The sequence below is a fragment of the Carassius auratus genome, chromosome 28 (genome assembly GCF_003368295.1).
Source record: "Carassius auratus strain Wakin chromosome 28, ASM336829v1, whole genome shotgun sequence".
NCBI lineage: Eukaryota > Metazoa > Chordata > Actinopteri > Cypriniformes > Cyprinidae > Carassius > Carassius auratus.
This window is the reverse complement of record NC_039270.1, coordinates 14,658,105-14,679,710: the sequence shown is the minus strand read 5'-3', so window position 1 is coordinate 14,679,710 and position 21,606 is coordinate 14,658,105. Positions and strand designations below refer to the sequence as shown.

The window sequence follows — 21,606 nt, the reverse complement described above, 5'->3', positions numbered from 1 at the left end:
AACAACAGTGAATACTGATTTCATTTATTGATGTGCCTGAATGACTTTTGAGCGACTGGTCCTATTACACCTCAAGGACTGCCAACCACCCACACTGGACCCACACCAACTAGTCTTCTGTAACAATAGGAGCAGAGAGGATGCAGTATGCACAATGCTGCACTCTGTACTCACATACCTGGACTATAACACATATGTACGGATGTTGTTTGTTGACTTCAGCTCAGCATTTAACAGTGTCATTGCCTCCAAGCTGACCACAAAACTTGGAGACCTGGACATTAACATCTCCCTCTGCAACTGGATTATGGACTTTCTGACCAACAGACCTCAGCATGTTAGGTCAGGCCACACCTGCTCCACCACCATCACACTCAACACTGGTGTACCACAGGGCTGTGTGCTGAGCCCATTCCTCTATTCCCTCTACACCCACGACCGCAAGCCTGTGCATTAATCCATCATCAAGTTTGCAGATGACACCACGGTGTTTGGCCTCATCAGAGACAATGATGAGACTGCCTACAGGGAGGAGGTTCAGCTCCTGGCCGCATGGTGTGCTGACAACAACCTGCTCCTTAACAGCAGCAAGACAAAAGAGCTCATTGTGGACTTCAGGAAGAAGAAAGGAAGCACGCATGACCCCATTCACATTAACGGGATGGTTGTTGAACGTGTCTCCAGCTTCAAGTCCTGGGATCCACCATCTCGGAGGATCTGTCCTGGACTACAAACACATCCAGCCTGGTCAAGAAGGCTCACCAGTGCCTCTTCTTCCTCAGGACACAGAAGAAGGACCAGTTGTCTTCAGCCATCCTGGTGAACTTCTACCGGTGTGTGATCGAGAATATCCTGACCAGCTGTATCACAGTCTGGTATGGGAACTGCTCAGTTGCTGACCCCAAGACACTGCAGAGGGTGGTGAAATCTGCCCAATGCCTCACAGGGACAACACTTCCTGCTACTGAGGACATCCAGAGGAAACGCTGTCTATGTTGAGCTCACAGCATTCTTAAGGACTCCTTTCACCCTGATAAACAGACTGTTTAACCTCTTGCCCTCTGCTTATAGTGTACATACACTTATTACATAATCCATGTGTAATATGTTCATAGTACACCTATCTGTATATCATGCTGATAGTATTTAAAGATCTGTTAGTTATGTCCATAGTACTGCCTTATCTGTACCTATTTGTAGACACTGTATATTCTGTACTTACTGCTTATTTTATGTAAAAAAAAAAAAATGTTAGCCCGAATGCACTGTAAGTTGCATTGGATAAAAGCGTCTGCTAAATGCATACGTTAATTTATTTATTTTATTGCACTCCTCATTAGATGCTAACTGCATTTCGTTGCCTTGTAAATTAAATCTAATCTAATCTATCTTAATAATGAAGCACTGATTATTGCTGTGGGATGCAAATATGTATTTGCTTTCGAAAAGATAATCTATTTGAAAGCCTGCAGAAAAATATTTCGCTTTTAACCAAATAAATGTGGCACAAGCAGATCTCTCTAGTGACTGAGAGACAGTTATAGAGGCTGTAATGGGAGCAGTACTGAGTAAAACCACAAATAAAGAGACTGTAAGGGCTGAAGTGGGTTTAAAGGGGCAGTGATTTTACCAGAAACACAAGAATTAGGCATAGAGGGAGAGAGAGACAGAGAGAGAGAGAGATGGTGTGAAAGAGAAAGCAGAACTGCCATCTGTGCTTGAGTAGATATTTACATATATTACCAGACAAAAGCAGCATCACCCACAACACACACAGGAATATCTATAAAGATGAAATCTGAAAGGATCCAGCTCTGGGTCAATACTGCAGGAATAATCTGAAAATGTGTTATTTTCTCAGGCAGTGGGGGTCGAGGGATGAACACATGGGTCTATGAAAAGACTAATTATCTCCCAAAAAATGTGTCAGGTTGAGACAAGCTGTCACAACGATACTGGGGCAAGTTGTCACACGTACTTATGAATGATTTTGTGTTCATGATTATTCTACTGGATCAAATTATCAGAAAAAGCCATTAAATATAACTTAGGTCTTCTGTTAAATTATGATGATGTTGTGGAAGAGCATTTTCTTAGTAAACATTTTTTTTTTTTTTATGTTAGAATGTTTGTAAATTTGTTTCTCAAGATGTAGGTGTCTAGTTCTGCTTTATTCTCAGTTTTATCGAAGCTTTGTGAGTTTTCATATATTTCCAAAACCAAAAAAGTTGTTCTGAATCAGAACTTTATTAAGCCAGTGTTTTATTTTACAATATTCACATCGTCTGCCATCTGCTGACCACAAAACATACTACTCATAACTTAAATCTAACAACTTTATAAAACAAGATAAATTGTTCTGTCCTGATAACCGTGATAAAATACTCATCATTAATAAGTAATAAATTAAGTTTTATGAATCAGAAAAGCGTGAAGCCCACTAACACAGGCAGGCTAAAAGCTGTTCACTATAGAAAAGAAAGGATTTAGCACGTTTTAAACCTTGTGATTACCTCAGGAGTTTTAATAGGTTTTTAAAATCACGTGGCCAACAACTTACTGTACGTTATAGAGACAGAAAAATAACATTTGAGTTATGACTGTATATGATTTCGTTAGAAATAATAATAATAATAATAATAATAATAATAATAACAACGTGTGTTTTTTATTAGCGTAATCATAATCATAAAAAATTTTTCGTAATCAAATCAAAAACGTTATTTCAAAACCCCATTAAGAATTAGCTTTCTGTAGTGGACTACAAATTAATGTCAACAATGAGCAGCTCTGCGGTGGTTTTAACAACACGTGTCATCGTGTTTCATAAGCGTCCAGATCCTCCGGTGGCCTGGGCATCAGATAATGCAGCGGGTCCTCGAGTCTCTTTCCCACCGTCAGGATTCCCGCGGCCTGATTCCGCGAGCCGTGCAGCAGCTGCTGCAGCCGGTCCTGGACGCGTCTCTCGCCCACTTTACGCTTGCCAAGCGTTAGGATCCCGACTGCCGCGTCGTTATTAAAGCGGCCGATATGCCTGGCGATGGACGTGTCGTTTCGGCGTCCCGCGCGGCACAGAATCTCGTATAATTTGCAGGACCTTGACGCGCTCGAGCAGCAGGTGGCCACGCCCTCCGCGTCCCGCGCCAGGTGCGCCAGCAGCGCCATGAAGAGGAGCAGCTGAACTCTCTGATGGAGAGAGAGAGAGAGGATGCTTTCAGTAAATGCTTCAGACCTTGTCGATAACAATATTTACATCTTGATACGGCTGATTTTGTATATTTGCATCTGAGATTTTTAACTATAACTATGGGATAACTTTTTAACCCATAAGCATTTTAAGACATGAACAACACAGAGAGAGAGAGAGAGAGAGAAAAGAAGAGATGGCAGGTCAGATGTCAGGAGCTTTATTGCCATAATGCCAAGTATGTTTACACATAAAAGGAATTTGTTTCAGAGTCACAAGCGTTCAGTACCCAGTATATATATAAAACAAAACTGAAAATAAAATAAATTGTATGTAAAGGTGTGATATACATAGAATAGAACAGAATAGAATATAATAAGATATAGGCGTGTACTAACTGGATGTAGAGTGATAAACAAAATAAAAGGTTATTGCACTTATATTTTTATTGCACAATGGGGAGAACATTTTAACTTTGCATGGGAGGAGAAGCTGTCCTGGTATTCAGTGTCTATTTATCTGATTGATTAGTTTCTGAAATTAATTATTTTCCATTATCTGGCAGGTACCAATAGAAAAATGTTGACACAATGTGAAATTAAATAAAGTATAGTATCTCACATACAAATATTTTAATTGTTTATTCCAAGAATCCTCAGCTCTAATTATTAAGGGCGGGCAGCTGTCAAAACAAACACTAGTTTACTAATAGGCTTGTTGATTCATTTTTAGCTATAATTTTGGAGGAAAAGTTAAAAAGTTAACCTCCAATTAAATGTTTTCAAAACTATTCTCTTCTGGAACTAAACTGCCTAAATGAATATACTGCCTTACTCTTTAGCAGCTGCAGCTTGTATAATTGTTTGCTTCCAATTAAACTTTATGATCAGCATGAATGTCCTTGCAAATTAAAATGTATTATCCCCAGATGGAACCATTAAAATGTAAGTCTTCAGTTTAAATCACTTTCTGAGCAGCCTCTGACTTGTCTTACCTTGGCTGTGCAGTCCATGCTTCTGGATGCTGCCCCGGTCTTGTTGTGGACAAATGCCATGTATCTGATGGACTTCAATGTCGATGGTCCCTTTACTCTCTGATACGGGATGTGTGTTTTTATACAGATGTGCCACCCACCCCTCCATCCTCTGAGGTTAATTATAGACATAAATTAGACTGACAAAGAAAACCAGCTGATATTACCACCTTCATATCCTCAATGCCATGTTTCTCATTTGAAGCTGTTAGGGTTGTTAGCATCTTTGTCATTAGTGTCTGCCTGTATCCAAGTAATTGTATGAAGAGCTCTTTAGGATTATTGTGGAGCAGCAGACAAGCTTTGTTAGCAAATGCCAACAGAACGAGTGTGTGTCGAGGCCTGGACTTAATTAGCTGGATATGTAGAGGGACCTGATACAGTGACAAAAGGCTGAATGTAACAAAGGAGCAACAACGCCAAGGCGTCACTAACAAATAAAGCAGCAGGAGAATATGAATGACAGGATGCCTTTGTGTGAAGCGGAAGGTCAGAGAGCAGTCAGAGTTAATGACCACATACACAGGTAGTTGGATTGCATGAGTAATGGAATTCACATTATACGTAAATGGAGGTTTTTGGATGTGAGCAAGTCATAGGACACTACAAGAGAAGACAACCACAACCAGATCCTTTCAGTATTTCAGATGGCTAATTATGAAGAAATGTTCAGAGGAATGTGATAAAAATAATGCAACACAAATCATCGTAGTTGTAAATGACTGTATGTGAATGTTTGTATGATAAATTTTGTTCCTGTAGCTCACTATAATAATGCCAAAGTCTTGGGTTTGACTCCCAGAAGACATTAATGACAAAATCTATTTCACGAATGCAAATTGAGTCTAAACCTTATACAATCTTTTGTCATTTATTCTACTTTTCAAAAAAATTTAGGCTCATGAATTAATACTTTTATTCCGCAAAGATACATTAAATTGATCAAAAGTGACATTAAAGACATTTATAATGTTACAAAAGCTCTATATTTCAAATAAATGCTGTTCTTTTGAACGTTCTATTAATAGAATCCTGAAAAAATAACATACGGTTTCCACAAAAAAAAAAAAAAAAAGACAACACAACTGCCTTTAACACTGAAAATAATAAGAAATGTTTCTTGAACATCGACTCAAGATCATGTGACACTGAAGGCTGGAGTAATGACGCTCAAATTCTACTTTGCATCACAGAAATTAATTGTTTGAAAATAGAAGACAGTTATTTTAAGTTACAATAATATTTCTCAATGGTAATGTTCATATTTAATTTTTGATTAAACAAATGCAGCAGTGGTGAGCAAAAGACTTATTTCAGAAGCAATACAAAATGTTCTGACCCCAAACTTTTGAACAGGAGCTTATGTCCTCTACATTTTTGAAAATGTAATACAACATAAGTATAAAAAATGACCTGGAGACATTTTTGATGTCAATCAGCTTTTATATAACATCATGTGGGCTTTATAAATGACGGACATCATCTCAATCAGATGTTATTTGACATTAATGTGACAGTAAACACCCAAACTATATTTTCCACGCTGGTCCCCTCGTCTCCCAACCTTTCACATTTTCTGTCCCTGTGAAGTTTCCAGCGATGAAAACTGGTACAGAATGACACCTGTTTACGCAAATATAAACTTCCATTTTAATTAACACCTACCCACAATATTAACAGCAGTAATAACAATATTTATGAACAGTGTGTATTATTGGGTGTGATGCGTTTCTTAATGAAATGGTCAAGTGTCCTTTACTTTGTCTTAAAATGATTAATTCTTCATTTCTTGAAATATTTATTTGCTTGTCTGATCCTCAGTGGTGCTTTTTTCAATGACTGAGATCCATATTTTCCCAGAGTTTCTGTTCTTCCCAGTAGAGCCTCAATCTCAACGGGACATATCCAGTTTCCAGTTCAGACACAATAAACACACTTTTCCTTATTCAAAATACAACACATACGCATCACACACACACACACACACACACACACGACCCCAGGAGAAAGGCCCCTTTTAGGACCAAGGTGTACTGAGCTGACAGTTTTTTTTTTATCTTAGTTCTAAAATGAATAAGAATGTGTGGAGGAGCCAGCAGGGGGAGCGAGAGAGTCTGTAGTTCTACATTGGTGTAAACTGAGAGGCCTTTGTCTTCTTCTGTTTCCTGAAGCTCTTAAAATGTTTGCTCAAAATGCTTTACTTCTCTTTCAGCAAAAAGTTTTGTCTTTTAGATTCAAGTTCAGTGCCCTCCATGTTGTTTTGACCCATTTTAGACTTCACTGCAGATTTACGAACATCGGTTTTCACAAAAGTAGATATTTTGAAGAAAGTTTTAACTACTTTTGTCCATACAATGAAATGTACACAGCAGTGGACCCCATTGAGTTTCATTGTAGGGACTACAACCACAAGAAAAACATTTTCAACGGAAGAAAGTCAGATTGTGAACAACCTTGGGGTGAGTAAATGATGACAGAATTGACATTTTTGGGTGATTTATCCCTTTACATGATTGAGATTTGGGACTTTTGACTGGATATCGTGGCTAGTGTAAGTGATCACAACAAATTTTCAACAGCAGCTGTGTCACAGGAGAACAGGTTACTATGATCCTTTAAAATGTGACTTCATTGTGGGGATACCAATTTAGGACCTGAGCTAAACTGGCTCCTGTGTGTCCTTCACCCAGTCACCCAATCTGACTCTTTCCTCATGGCTCCCTTTCCCTGGTTTAAAGAGGCAAAGACCACCTCTCTCTCTCTCTCAGTGCAGGGTGGCGTTGTCCGGCTCAGTCTCGTGGATGGTGTGCAGGGGCCGTGCGTGGGGTGGCAGTAGAGGTGAGGCAGGGGACGTGGATGCTCCGTTCTTGGCCAAGCCGCACGAGTGAGCAGCACAGTGAATCTGTCGCAAAGTGTCTATCGCTTCTCCTTTTGCATGTTTCAGCAAGTCTGCCTGGCCCTAAAACACAGGAAAAAAAGAGAAGTTCAAGTTGTGACAGTAAACAGAAGTTGTGAACTACTGAGGTTGCAGAACAAAAATGTGCAAGCAGAAGGTACTAAAGTTGTACATACACATTTATACATTTTGCAGACGCTTTTATCCAAAGCGACTTACAGTTGGGGGATACATAAAGCTATTCTTTATATAAGAGGTAAACAGACACAGGAAATGCTCATAATAACCAAGTTTTAGGCATTGTTCAAATAAGTACAAGCTATAAAGAGAAGGAATAAGTAAAGAGAAGGACAAGTTTTTTTTGTTAATTTAGGATGAAGTCAAGTAGCCTTGAAAGAGATGAGTTTTCAGCTGTTGCTTGAAAATTGTCAGGGATTCAGCATTCTGGATAGGGCTGGAAGATCATTCCACCCGCGCATATATATATATATATATATGTTACTGTAAATAAGACTGCCTAAAAGAGGATTTTCATAAATGTGATAAACAGATTAACAACAAAAAAAAAATAAGTACAATGTGTATTGCATAACAATCCTGCTGATATTGAGGTGGGACACGGGTAAGATTAGGGACCGGTTTGGTGGTATGCGGAGGATTAAGAGTGGGTTAAGATGTAAGAGATGTGTAAACAGTGCAATTACAAAGTAATTACAGAAATTTATAAAAAATGTAATTACATGCAGGTATTTTTTTAAATATAAGCACAATGTAAAAACATGAATGTACACAATAAATGCATTGTATCAAATGATTAATTTATATGTACAGTACGTACATAGTAGTTAAGGACCAAAAATAATCTTTCTCATTGAAAATATGGCCTTTTCTAGTGGGAGAAACTGCATAATTTCTTTTATCAGGGCAGAGCACGAAGGTGTTTTTTTTTCATTATTAAACATTGCCCATCATGCCAGAACTAGATTTGATTTAGATTTTTTTAACAAAAAATATATATTTAACAGAGGTGCTAGATAAAAAATACTGAGAATAAATGTATCATATATGCTCCTTAAATGCAATGAAAGGGTCCATCCTGCAGAGATCAGTGTAACACAAGATCTGTTGGCACTGCATACATTCACAGCACAGCCAGAATCCTCCCAATACCCTCCATAAACCAGCCTCTCCTTCTCTCTCTCTGGAAACGACCTAGAGGGGACCGGATGAAGGGGACAGAGACACTGTGAGAGGATGGGACAGGGAAGGGGGAGGGAGGAGGATCAGGACAGCATGTCACCTCGTCCTATGTGAATGTCCCTTAAAACACTCCCTTAAGCATTTATGTATGCATTTATGTGTGCAAAAAGACATTTTGAAGGGACATAATAAATAAATGCTAATATACAAGGACATATTATCAAACCACATACACCTTCACCAGCAAAACATGCATGACCACACATACATTTGTTTTAAATCTTTCTTTCAAGGACACCAGTTCTCCCCAGCCTTGCTTCTCCATTGGTACAAATCTAAGCCATTGACACAACTGCCATTTTCCTTAACAAATCAAAATAATTTTTTGGTATGATCAAGGTATGATGTTTATTTGTCCTTTTTAGCAGATGCAACTGCATGGACTAATTCCTCAAACTTCTCTTCTCTTGAGTTATAATTTATGATTCAAACACGAACCAGCCACTGAAATCCCCAAAGCGCTGTCAGGATAACCGCATCATGAGGTCACCTAGCGTTCCCAACCAGAGTAAAACATTAAACTTTACTCAACGTGATGACAACTCCCTAGGAGAGCACTGCAACATCAGCTGCATTGCGTTTTCACTCATTGAGACTGCAGCGGCGCTCTTTATGCGGTCCGATGTGAAACAGACAGGACAGGTGAGACTAATACAGGCAGCTGGATGCTTTCCCTGCATGTGCTCCAGCACAGATCCTCGGAGGACACCTGCATGGGTGTCCAGAGCTAAAGAGGCTCCTTGACCTGGATAGAGGAGTCTTTTGCCATAAATAAGTGATATATTTTAAAACGGATGAATTATGCATATGGGCGTGACGCATATAGTCTCTTAGACTGTGTGGGAGAAGAAAGGCTAAGAGCACTGCAGAAAGACAAGGTGGTACATATTTTAGAAAGCCTGGATGAAACACTTCTGTGTACTGGCTGACAGTTTGATGTCACTTCCTGTAGTCAGGACTCATATAACTCATTAGTTCAGTTTTGGGAGTCCTGCAAAATTTGAGCGAGAACCAAATGTGACCATAAGGGTCAGTTTCTTGAAATTAGGATTTATACATCATCAGAAAAGTTGAATAAATAAGCTTGTTAGGATAGGGCAATATTTGGCCAAGAAACAAATATTTGAAAATCTGGATTCTGAGGGTTCAAAAAAATCTAAATCTAAAAAAATTTTATAATCAAAATTTAAGTTAAAATTTTATATAAGGCTGCAACATGGATGTATTTCAAGTATGGCTTAAGACTATATGTAATTGCATTCAGTTCTGTGCATGTGGAACTAAAGTAAATAAATCAGCTGATACATAGAAAGAGTCGAGTTTGTGAAATGCAAACGTTCAATCCATTGTAGGCCTCTTTAGTGCTTTAGTCTAAAAGTCATCCAGTCTAATTAAATCAAAGACTTAATTAAGACAACAATCCGCCCCACCTGTACTTGCTCTGCAAACGCACACAAACCTATTTCAACAACAACAAAAAAACCTCTTTATACATATTCTAAATACATAAAACACCCATTAAATATACCAACTAGACCAGACACACATCCATACCGTTCTTCCACAATTTGACTCTTTCATTAACACTATCACATGCTAAAGGTGACATCTCCTAATCTTTGTTCCCACTGTGTTCGGTTTATCTGTTTACATAAGTAAGGACACAATTAATCTGTTAGGAAACATGGCACTTTGGTTTAGCTTATCTTATCATGAACACCATAAATATATAAACACATCTCCAGAGCGATAAAGAGTGAGCAAGAGTGATTAAACAGAGAGACAGGTGAAAAGAATTTCACTTTATGGACAGTTCTTATGTTTTACCATGTTAACAGGACTACAGATAAAGATGTTTTTTAACGATGTTTTGCTAGCAATCAGCACAAATTCATTTTCACAGTGTTGGTGGGATAATGAGTAGGACTGAAAATATTCTGGAGTATCATTACAGGTTAACTATCTTTCAGTGTGTTACAGTACTGTATATGGAAGCTGACTGCTGTTTAGAGATGCATAGTATATTACAATTTACACTCACCGACCACTTTATTAGGTACACGTGTTCAATTGCTTGGTAACACAAATTGCTAATCAGCCAATCACATTGCAGCACCTCAATGCATTTAGACGTCTAGATGTTGTGAAGACGACTTGCTGAAGTTCAAACCGAGCATCAGAATGGGGAACAAAGGGGATTTAAGTGACTTTGAACATGGAATGGTTGTTGGTGCCAGACGGGCTGGTCTGAGTATTTCAAAAACTGCTGATCTACCTTTGATTTTCACACATAACCATCTCTAGGATTTACAGAGAAGGTCTGAAAAAGAGAAACTATCCAGTGAGCGGCAGTTGTGTGGACGAAAACGCCTGGTTGATGTCAGAGGTGGACAGACTGGTTAGAGAAGATAGAAAGGCAACAGTAATAACCACTCAAATAACCACTTGTAATAATTACCACAAAGGTATTCAGAATAAATCTTTAAACGCACAATACTTCGAACCCTGAAGCCACACCGGGTGCCGCTCCTGTCAGCTAAGAACAGGAAACAGAGGCTACAATTCACACAGGCTCACCAAAATTGGACAATACAAGATTGGAAAAACGTTGCCTGGTCTGATGAGTCTCAATTTCTGCTGCAACATTCAGATGGTCGAGTCAGAATTTGGCGTAAAGGACATGAAAGCATGGATCCATCTTTAGGTCTCAACGGTTCAGGCTGGTGGTGATGGTGTAATGGTGTGGGGGATATTTTCATGGCACACTTTGGGCCCTTTAGTACCAATTGAGCATTGTTCAAACACCACAGCCTACACGAGTATTGTTGCTGACCATGTCCATCCCATTATGACTACAGTATACTTCCAGCAGGATAATGCACCATGTCACAAAGCTCGAATCATCTCAGACTGGTTTCTTGAACATGACACTTTACTCAAATGGCCTCCACAGTCTCCAGATCTCAATCCAGTAGAGCAGCTTTGGGATGTGTTTGAACGGGAGATTCCCATCATAGATGTGCAGCTGACAAATCAACTGCGTGACGCTATCATGTCAATATGGACCAAAATCTGTTTGCAACACCTTGTTGAATCTATACCACAAAGAATTAAGGCAGTTCTAAAGGCCAAAGGGGGTCCAACCCGGTACTAGCAAGGTCTACCTAATAAAGTGGCCAGTGAATGTATATTACCTCTAACGTTCAATGTCACATGGTCCTGAAGAAATCATTCTAATGTGTTGATTTGCTCCACAAGAAACAATATTTATTATTATCAATGTTGAAACACAGTTGTGCTGCTTGAAAACCATTATGCGTTTTTAGTATTCTTCAATTTGAATGTTAAAAATAACAAATTTGAAAATGAAATGTTTTGTAACAATAAACGTCTATACTATCAATATTGATCAATTTAATGCATACTTTCTTTGGTGAAAAAAATGAATTAGTGGAAAAAAAAATCTAACTGACTCCAAATGTTTGACTGTGTACTGTATATATATTTTATTTGTGTTTTTAAAGATGCTATATATCCTGAATTATAATACCATATATACTGTACAATTCCTTTAGTGTTATAATTTATTGATAAAAAATAGCATAGCAATTTAAAACCCGAAAATGTATTAGCCATAAACCATAAACAGTTTTATTATCTGAAAGCTACAAAGAAGCTGCATGGTAGACACTCCTAGCACCAATCAGTGAGATAAAAGTACACAGCAATGTCAGGACAAAAGCTATTAATTGTGGCCTCGACTGTGAAATCTGATTGGCTGTGGTTCAGCTGCAAGCCAGGAAACACTCTGAGTAGTTGTTTGCACTGAATGCAAACCTATTAGCAAAACCCTGTAATGATTATCCTATACTAAAATGCTTTACCTTGTGCTAGATAAGGCCCTGGTGTATACATGTCTCAATCCACAACATAAAGAATAGGTACAAACCTTCAGCACAGTGATATTCCAAGCGTAACTCTCCATGGCCTTCTGTAACTTCCTCCCTTTCAGTCCTTCTCTCGCCCCGATCCGATGCAGATCCTCATGAAAGTCCAATCCTGAAAGCCCAATAGAGCAACATCTTTTATAATTCCTAGCCAGCATACAGTGGACCTCAAGAATATGTTTTGTAAACATATGGGCAAAGATATCACAGTAATATGGGCGTATTGTTATTGTTAGAAACTGTGTTTTTGTTTTCTGCCACGCTGCCACAGGGCAACCGAATCGCAGTCGTGACTCACTCCATATATATCATTCATAACCATCACACAGACAAGAAAAAAACAAACAGAGCACTTTGACAAATGGATGGATGGACAGATGGACGAACTTAAATGAAAACAGTATGTGGAAATAAAAAGTATCTGCTTCAAACAATCGAGCTGATGAAAGGCTGACTGTACGAATCACAAATGTTTGTTAACAGCATCTCAGAGACAGTGAGCCCATCTGACAGCAGATAAGAAAGGGCTGTTTATGTTGACCAGACCAGATCAGACTACACTCTATCAAAAAGATGTTTTCTGCCTACTAAACAAAAGTTCATTTTGCAGCAATAGCCATCGATCCCCATCAAGTGCTGTGGCAGCTCAAGGTACTTTCTGTTGGGGATTTCTGTCACAAATATGTTTCAGGTTAAAGAGAGAAAAGCAATGTTTACCCTTAAAAGTGAAAGACAGTTTGTGCAGATAGCCTGGTGGTTATGCGTTAACATATAGCACAACTGTGCTCATGGGAACCTAAGAGTTCCTTAGGTGATCCTGCCATGCCTTCTCCACGCAACACTTTCCTGTCCTCTCACAATACAGGCATAAAAACATAAACATAACTTATTTATAAAAAAGTGAACGACAGGTAATACAACGTTTTTTCTTCATTACAATAGTTACTGCACGATCGGAAGATTCGAATGAGGGCAAAAACTTTCCTTGACAGATTTACTTCTGTGCAAGCTCATTTGTTTTAAAAGTAGTTTAAAAGTGCACTAAGCAATGTTTTTTAAATTCACTTGTAGCCAATCAGCAGTAAGGGGGCGTGTCTTGTAATGATAGAGTGAAGAGAGCATTCAGTTTGAGTGCACACGACAGATATTAGCAGATCGACTACAGATAGAAAGAATTGGAAGATAAAAAGAGGAAAATATCAGAGGAACGAAACATTAAATCGAAGGCTTACGATTAGACAAGAGGTAGGGCCCGTGTAAATATCAGAGCAGCTTTCCAGCGGAACTCAAGAGGCGGAAAGGCCTGGAATCAGACACTGAGGCTGCGTTGTTTCTTGGTAGGTGACTAACGTTGATTTTGCTTTGTTTCGCACAATTTATCCGTTTTGGCTTTTGCTTGAATATGCTTGTGAGTCATCTTCACTTGTTTCCACGATCGTCATTATGCCAGGGTTGTGTATGTACGTGTAGGGCAGAGATATCAAAATAGGGGTGAGATCTTGTTAGGCTATGGTGTGTTTGGTTTGGTGCTTTCAAATATCAACATTGTTTGGCAAAACTCGGTTAGTGCACCTTTAAACATGGCTTCTGTGTGAGTGGTGCTTCATGCATTTCTACACTATTGGACAATGAAGTTTTTTTTAGTTTTTTTTTTTGTGAGACTGAAACGGATATCCTATGACATACAAAGGGTAAAAGAACCAGCAGCAGCAATGTAGTGCTCTAATCACACACACTTTTCACACTTTCGGTTTCTTAAATTTGGTGCCTATTTGACATTTACTCTGGTTTTCACACTCTCTTTCATGGATAAAAGCACCCACAAACCTACAGAACACGTGCTTGTGACATCCTGAATGAAATGCTAGATACGATGCGGGCTCTAGTGCACACGTGTAAGAGAAACGTCTGAGTGTGTATTTGTGCAAGTTCAGACTTCCCTTCCCTTTAAGGTGCTAAGCCTGAAGGTGTCAAAACACTCCCTAACACCTGCCCACGGTCCACTTTGCTCAGCTAGGACTTGGTCCAAGAACAGCTCCTCTCGTCTCCACTGCCAAAGATGATTTTATGCCAAGAGACTAGGCTAGCTAGTCATAAATACTCTTTTTTTGAAAGTATAAATTGGCTGCAGTTGCTCAGCATTCATATGATTTTACATTGGCCCCGAGGCCACTAGTGCAAAGCTGTACAAGAAAACAGCAATTTTATTTGCTTACTGAATGTCAGTATTCTGACAACATTGTTAACTAAATGAGCTCCACATTTTCATGGGCACAGAACGAGCGAGGCTTTGTGAAAAGGAAGGAGTAATAGGGCTGCAAATAACAACAGATTCCATCATTTCCACACAATGTACTTTTCCGAGGTGTCAGCGAGTGAGAGGACAGCTACATGTGCTTGTGTCTGCAAGCCTTTGAAGTTTGATACAGATGAGAGTGTTTTATGACAGACGAACTTGCCCTGTCACGTTTAAAGTGTGGTTGCTATGGTAATGGTGATGTATGGTGATCCTCTTGGAATAGGCCACCTTCTGATTGGACGATCGGATGTGACATGTTTGCGTGTGGGATGGGATCTTTGAGTCAGAGGTGTCAAGATAAAGGCAAGAGAAAGAGATGGATGAAGAAAAGGATTAAGGGAAGACATGTCGGACCGGATTAAAGTAACAGGATAAAGTACAGGATTGAGCGATTGCGATGAATTAAAGAAAGATTCTGTCAGTTATGGGCAGTGGTGAATAGGCTTTTAAATGTGTAGATGATTTGAGTTCTTGAAAAACGTTAAGTAGATTATTATGTATGCATGTAGTTATATTTATATGCATGCATGTGTGGGTGAATGCAAATACGAATGCATTTCAATTAAGTGTGAGAGCTAGGCCTGAAACATCCATCCATCCATCCATCCATCCACCTGAAGCATTGCAAACTACAAACAGGTCACAGATCTATTCTGATGAGTCACACAAACACCAGATAAAAATATAGTAAATGTATCATAATTCTACATTATTGGAATCATTTTATTATTAAAGTGTACATTTCACAACTCAAGACAAGTTTCTACCCTTCTGAAGCCAGGATTTAACATCGAGAATTGGGATATCATGATTTCCTCCCTACAGTACATGCTCCTTAACCACTTCAACTCTGCAGCATATTTGAATTATTATTATTTGTTTTTATTTTGCATTTTGGCATACCTGGATTTCACAGAGCACCCTACTTTGGAGTAAATTGATAACAATGGTCTAATTTGATAGAAAACATCCAAAATTTTAACAGTTTCTTTCGATTCCACTAGGTGCCAGTAAACAAGGGAAAAAAAAGGTTATGGTAACATCAATACAGTTTTGCAATAAACTATTTTGTCTTTAAACTATTTAAAGACATTTACAAAGGCACATTATTCTTATAGCCTGACAGAAATTGGAATGCATGTAAACATCCAGGGAGGTGAAGAGCATATTTCTGTCCTGACGCAACCATGAGAAATGACAATCCTCTGAACACGTGAGCAGGAACAGACAGTTATACTTGTCCTATCCCTCAATCCTCTCCGTCATTATTACTTAACTCATATTTAATTAGCAGAGTCTGACGGAAGTGTTTATTAGAATGGAGATGTGCTGGACAAGGCTCTCAGCTCAAACAGCTGCCCACCCTCCCCTCACGCTGCTAATTACGCTTCAGATCGGCAGCTGTGACACTCAGCCGGACAAGTCCAGATCCACGGCAGAATGTGAGAGACTGTGAGTGCTGTGGAAACATGTTCCTTTTTGATTCAAAACCAGTAAGAGCAGAGAAGGTCATTAGCAAATGTGTGATTCAACCTCTCCGCCGGCGCGAGATAGATGGAGGGAGGTGGAAGAATGCGAGATGAGAAAGAGTGGGCGAGGAGACAGCGCTAGAGCACACCAATCTTGTTTATTTACTGACGCTCTACTGCTCTCTAAAGCAGATTTCTCCATTAACATGGTGACACAAGGCCTACCAGGTGTTCTGAGGCAACGTTATAAAATGGATTTCTCCAAATTTAGCATGAGCTGCATTTGAACTGCTGTAAAGTAACAATAAACACACTCGTATTAATGCAGGCATTCTGTATTAATGCACACACTGTAGCTTGGCAGCCAAATTAGCACAATGAACTTTATTGCTTCGCAGATATTTTTTAAATTAATTTCAGATTTGTATCAGTAATAATTACAGATTAATTTGTGTTGTGTTATGATGCCTAAGGCCGCCGTCACACTAGACATTGCACTTGATCGACTTCCATTCATAAGTCAAGGGCATGTTTAGCAGTTTCACGTTTCGAATGCTGCGCAGCAAATTCAGATGTTGAGAATTGACTGACATCTTTAGCTGTATCGAAAGAACACAAACTTACTGCTACAAGTTAAACTTAATGCTATATTTTCACAATAGAATGTGCACTAACATTAAAAAGTTTTGCATTAGCAAATAAAAGAATAATAATAATAATACTTTTATTCTGCAAGGATGCATTAAATTGATCAAAAGTCTCCATAAAGACTTTTACATTGTACAAAACAACTTTTTATTAATGAAAGAATCATGAAAAAAAATGCAATTAATTTGAAATTTAAGATTTAAGGATTCAGTTTATTTAAATGTTAAACATTTCTTTTAAATTTGCAATATTTCAGAATATTTTTTTCATTCAGAATGTTTTTACTTTATTTTTGATCAGATAAAGGCAGCCTTGGTGAGCATATATAAAAAAAATATCATCAAAACCTCAACACTTTGAATGCTTGTGTACTTTTAATTAATTAATTAAACAAAAAACTATTTAACAAAACAGAGGCCCTTAAGTGCATATCATATCGTATTCTCTGTTGTGTCTTATGAAATGTTGCTCTATTAATCTAGTGTAATTCAACACCCCCTTTCTGCTTAAAAACCATGGAAATGCATGACCCATGTGGCATTTCCTTTTATTAATTTATGAGATAAATTATAAATAAAAAGGTCTGTTTTATTAAATTAAAACAAAAACATTGCTATATTAAAATGTTTTCTCTCTCTTGCCCGAATCTTAGCTTTATCTATGTGAACATAGTAAAAAGCTTTAGGGCACAAGCCTCCTTGCATCACTTCAAAATAATGGACAATTGTGTCGGTTGGTATTTGTGTTTTATTGTGGGTAAAAAATCCCCCAGGCTATTCAATACTGTCCACAGGAGGTCAGATGATTCATATGTTTTTCCAAAACATGCAAAAAGACAGAAAAACGTAGTTTTCCACTGTTCTCTGGAGAAATATTCACATCAGCTACAGAGTAGAGTATTATAGGGTTCACTGATTATTAACTGAGCAAGAAACTGTGTGTGAGAGTTTGTTTCCTGTTGCTCCAATAGTAAACAGACAAAACACCACAGTCATTAATAATGCCTAATTGTGACATACTGTAATTAACTGATCATCCGGCGATGCGCTTGCACTGATAATCTCACAGCTGATGTGTGTATGTGTGTGTTTGTGCAACATTACCTGCTCGCTGTGCTTGTGTAAGTTTAGAGTACACGACATCGGCTGATTCGATCAGTGTGCGACTCGTCTGGATCATCTATAGGAAACCAAAAACAGGAAACAGGAAGTCAGGTCTCAGCAGGAAGTGAGACTTCCAAATCAGGAATGTCCTCCCCAGAGAAGCTCACACTCACACCCTAACACACTTGTAATAAGCTCTATTGACAGAAGAGACTGAGGTGCATTCCTCAGCCCAGATAAGATGTGTTTCCTTTCGTCGTCTCTTTTGTTATTGCTACTGGTTCAATGATACTGTTTAAAGCCAAATTCAGAATCAATTAAGAACATACACACATCAGTATACAATATATTATGTGTATTTGTTATACATTATACACATTTGTTAAACTGCCTAGGCATTAAGCATGGCTGTCTCTCTTTCCACTCCCTGGTTTGTTAAAATGTAAATCTGTATATTGTGAACCTGAAAGTGCTAAACATTATAAACCAGCCTGGACCAACACAAAAATATCATGCTGGTCTAAGCTGCTTGTCAGAAAATTCTTCAGAATTTCTACTGTAAGGTAAGGCAATGCATTCCTGATTCACTGTCTAATAAATACTTTGATACCTGAAAAACAGTCTGACCCTCATAGAGACCTAATTCAAAGTGCAAATCCTACACAGCCAATCTTAAGCTGACAAGCACTGACACGCAGACACACACACACACACACACACACACACACACACAGTACAGACACAGTACATTCCTACATACAATATATATGAGGACGTCTACTCATATCAAAATGGAATTGTGCCATGAAAGGGAAAATACACGGCAGGGTGTGATAGAGCAGCTTTGGAGGGTATGGAGTCTCTCTCTGTATGTATGTGTGTGTGTGTGTGTGTGTGTGTGTGTGTGTGTAATACAATCAAATACACTCTCACATCTCTGCAGAATTTAATCTGTTGTAGTAAAGTCCCATTATAAAGGAGCAAGCAAGAAAGAGCAGAATGCTGCAGCTATTCTGCTGTAGGCTATGAACTTATAAATGCAGTTAATCTACACGCTGTATAACTATACAAATAAATATTTCCATTTATAAATACATATCTTGATTTATTATTAAGTACAGTATAAATCATACATTAAAATATAAAACAAACATATATAGACACGTTTACATTCAGAATTTAAATCTATATATTAATATTCACAACTATAGTTTCAGCATTTATGACATTATATTCAGACTGTCAACCACACAGTCAGATTATTAAATTGTTATGATTACTAAAACTACACATTCTGGATTTATGACAAACATTCTGGGTTTTCTGAAATTATGTTCAGATTGTCAATACAACAATATACTACATTCTCGATATACTGTATGACATGACTGTACTGAATTGCGTACTCAGGATATATGACTATATATCGTATTTAATTAAATATAATTTATATTCTGCACATATGTTCATTTATACATATTTACAACTATATATATTCAGGATTGATGACAGTATATGAAGATTTGCAACTATAGATTCAGAATATTTCCATATATATTCATATATTTTGGATTAACAAAAACATTTTTTGATTTGCAAAAGTGTATTTAGGAATTATAACATTATATTCTGATTTACATATTCAGGATTTATGATTATACACAGCGTATGTTTATCTTGATTGTTAAAGACCCTATTTTTGTTCAGTTTTGCAGAACAACTATTAATACTCAAGCTCATGTATTACCATCATGTTGCCTCCTGCAGTATTTACCACAACCTAACATAGTTTAACGCTTCACATTTATTTACATTGCGTCACATAAAGTCAGGGTCACGCTGTTGAATTTCACCCTACCGTGTCATAAGCGGTGAGCACTTTACGCAGCAGCTCTGGGACGGGGCCATGGGCCTCCATGGTGGGGTAGGCCCCGCTCAGATCTACTGTTACCCGCAGCGCTCGCTCGCTGTTCATCAGCCAGGAGGACACAGTCAGGATACACTGTTTCATGTTAGCTGCCGGAGTCAAGCCGCAGAGCTCCTTGAACGACACCATAGCATTCTGGTGAAAAAGATAGCACAGAAGACATTAGCTTTAGTAACATGTATGAAAACTGCAGGTCAGTTTCACATTCAAGATAAATGTGCAATTACCCACAGCAACAGCACACAGTGTAACGCTGTTCAAATACATCTACCTCTGACCACGGAGAAGCTCCTGTTTGCCTGAAACCAAGGGTTTGCCAGTGTTTTTGCTCAATAATTGTAGAATGTGCACAAGAGGACATGTCAGTTGGAGGCTGGATCAAAGTCACGCACTAGATCGTAATGAAAGCACATTCAGCTCATGGAGTCACAGAAAGGACAAAGCTTTGCCTTCAAGTAACTAATGCTGAAGAACTAAATCACCACCGAGAGTCTGAGAACTGCTTTTGCCAACAATGTTGCCTTAGTTCAGGAAATTATTAGGGATGATATCATACACATCTGAGGAAAAAAATGAAGTTTCTATGAGAGCTCTGTAAACACAGAGGGTCTTTGTGAGAAGAGCGGCATGGTTTAAGTTCCCATGACATTAGGATCTCAGACTACTTGGATTTTGGGTTATTTGCAGACTGATGCTGTGTTTGTGTGTGTCTTATGAGAGTATCAAGCTAGCCAGTGTTTTGATTCATGAGTGTGAGGGTGGACAGCTGCTTGTGAGCCTTTGACACTGAAGATAGCAATGCTGTTTCCCTGGCCTCCTGACACACACACAAACACAAACACAGAGAGCACCTTAGGGCTTCACGATTATTTAGAAGTAAAATGAAATCATCGCGATATGATTTAGTGCAAGTATGTGCTTTGTGTATCACTGTGAATCGCAGCACTGTTTTCTTTTACACAAAAGCAATTCTATGTTTTCAGTGTCTCAGAGAGGCTTGGTTTTCGCAGTAAATGTTGCTCCTCGCGCACCCATCTATGAATCTATAGATCTGGGTTGCATATACAGTACAATGTGCATTTGGGAATGCAACATATATTGAGAATAGGGCTGAAATGATTATTGGACATCTTTCCTCTTAATAACAAAAATAACACACAACAAAAATGACAGAGGTGTGAAAACAGCAATTAAGAAAGCATCTGATCATAGTGATGTAGATAAGTTTGCACTAGCTATTTTCCATACAGTTAATTTAATGGTATATTTCTATGTCATCTCATGTGTGACAAATACATTTAAATGTATTGTTAAAGGTGCAGTAAGAGATTTGGAAAATGCTAACTTTAGCCTGATAGCACTGAAAACATAGATCCACGCCCCTGAAGGCACATACACACACAAACCTGACGACCAGACACAACATTACTACAACACATCATGTGTCATTCACCCGTGAGAAAACTTTATAGCACAGTTAGTAAAAGTACTACAATACCAGGAAGGAAAATCAGGTTGTTAATGGTTGCCGTTAATTTCTGTTCTGTCTGCATATCGTAGGTGACATCGCTGATGACGTATCCTGTCTGTGCAAACCAGGTGCGTTGTAATGTATCGTCCTACACTTTTCTCAAAATAAATGAATACATTTAGACCACAACTTAATGATTGCTATCGGGATTTGAAGACGCTTTTTTTTTCTAAAAAAAACACAATCATGTACATACATACATTACACATATTATTATAGCCCAGCTTGTGCTGATTACAGGGAGATTAGACTTTACCCATTTAGATATTTATAAGAAACTGAAAAAAGCACAAATGTCAGGGCATG

General features: G+C 38.3%; 2 protein-coding genes across 2 annotated transcripts in view; both read right to left on the bottom strand.

Annotated features, from left to right (window-relative positions):
- Nucleotides 1-2,738: 2,738 nt before the first annotated feature.
- Nucleotides 2,739-4,259, bottom strand: hcrt (hypocretin (orexin) neuropeptide precursor). The gene is made up of 2 exons (XM_026208992.1): nucleotides 4,182-4,259; nucleotides 2,739-3,186 (listed from the first exon to the last, which is right to left on the bottom strand). The coding sequence occupies exons 1-2, from the start codon at nucleotides 4,239-4,241 to the stop codon at nucleotides 2,815-2,817; spliced, it is 432 nt and encodes a 143-aa protein (XP_026064777.1). The 5' UTR covers nucleotides 4,242-4,259; the 3' UTR covers nucleotides 2,739-2,814.
- A 1,383-nt stretch (nucleotides 4,260-5,642) lies between these two features.
- The window catches only part of LOC113046929 (inactive phospholipase C-like protein 2), a 69,997-nt gene continuing 54,033 nt past the window's right edge, over nucleotides 5,643-21,606 (bottom strand). The window contains exons 3-6 of the mRNA XM_026208078.1: nucleotides 19,701-19,904; nucleotides 17,843-17,918; nucleotides 12,326-12,435; nucleotides 5,643-7,179 (exon numbers count right to left, since the gene is read on the bottom strand). Coding sequence (XP_026063863.1) covers nucleotides 6,985-7,179; nucleotides 12,326-12,435; nucleotides 17,843-17,918; nucleotides 19,701-19,904 — 585 coding nt within the window. The 3' untranslated portion in view covers nucleotides 5,643-6,984. The remainder of the gene's footprint in view (nucleotides 7,180-12,325; nucleotides 12,436-17,842; nucleotides 17,919-19,700; nucleotides 19,905-21,606) is intronic.

Bases quoted from the DNA above. Each gene is read 5' to 3' on its own strand.
- hcrt (XM_026208992.1), bottom strand. From the start codon at position 4,241: ATGGCATTTGTCCACAACAAGACCGGGGCAGCATCCAGAAGCATGGAC. The intron at 3,187-4,181 runs GTAAGACAAGTC...TCTCTCCATCAG, and splicing joins GCATGGACTGCACAGCCAAG to AGAGTTCAGCTGCTCCTCTT.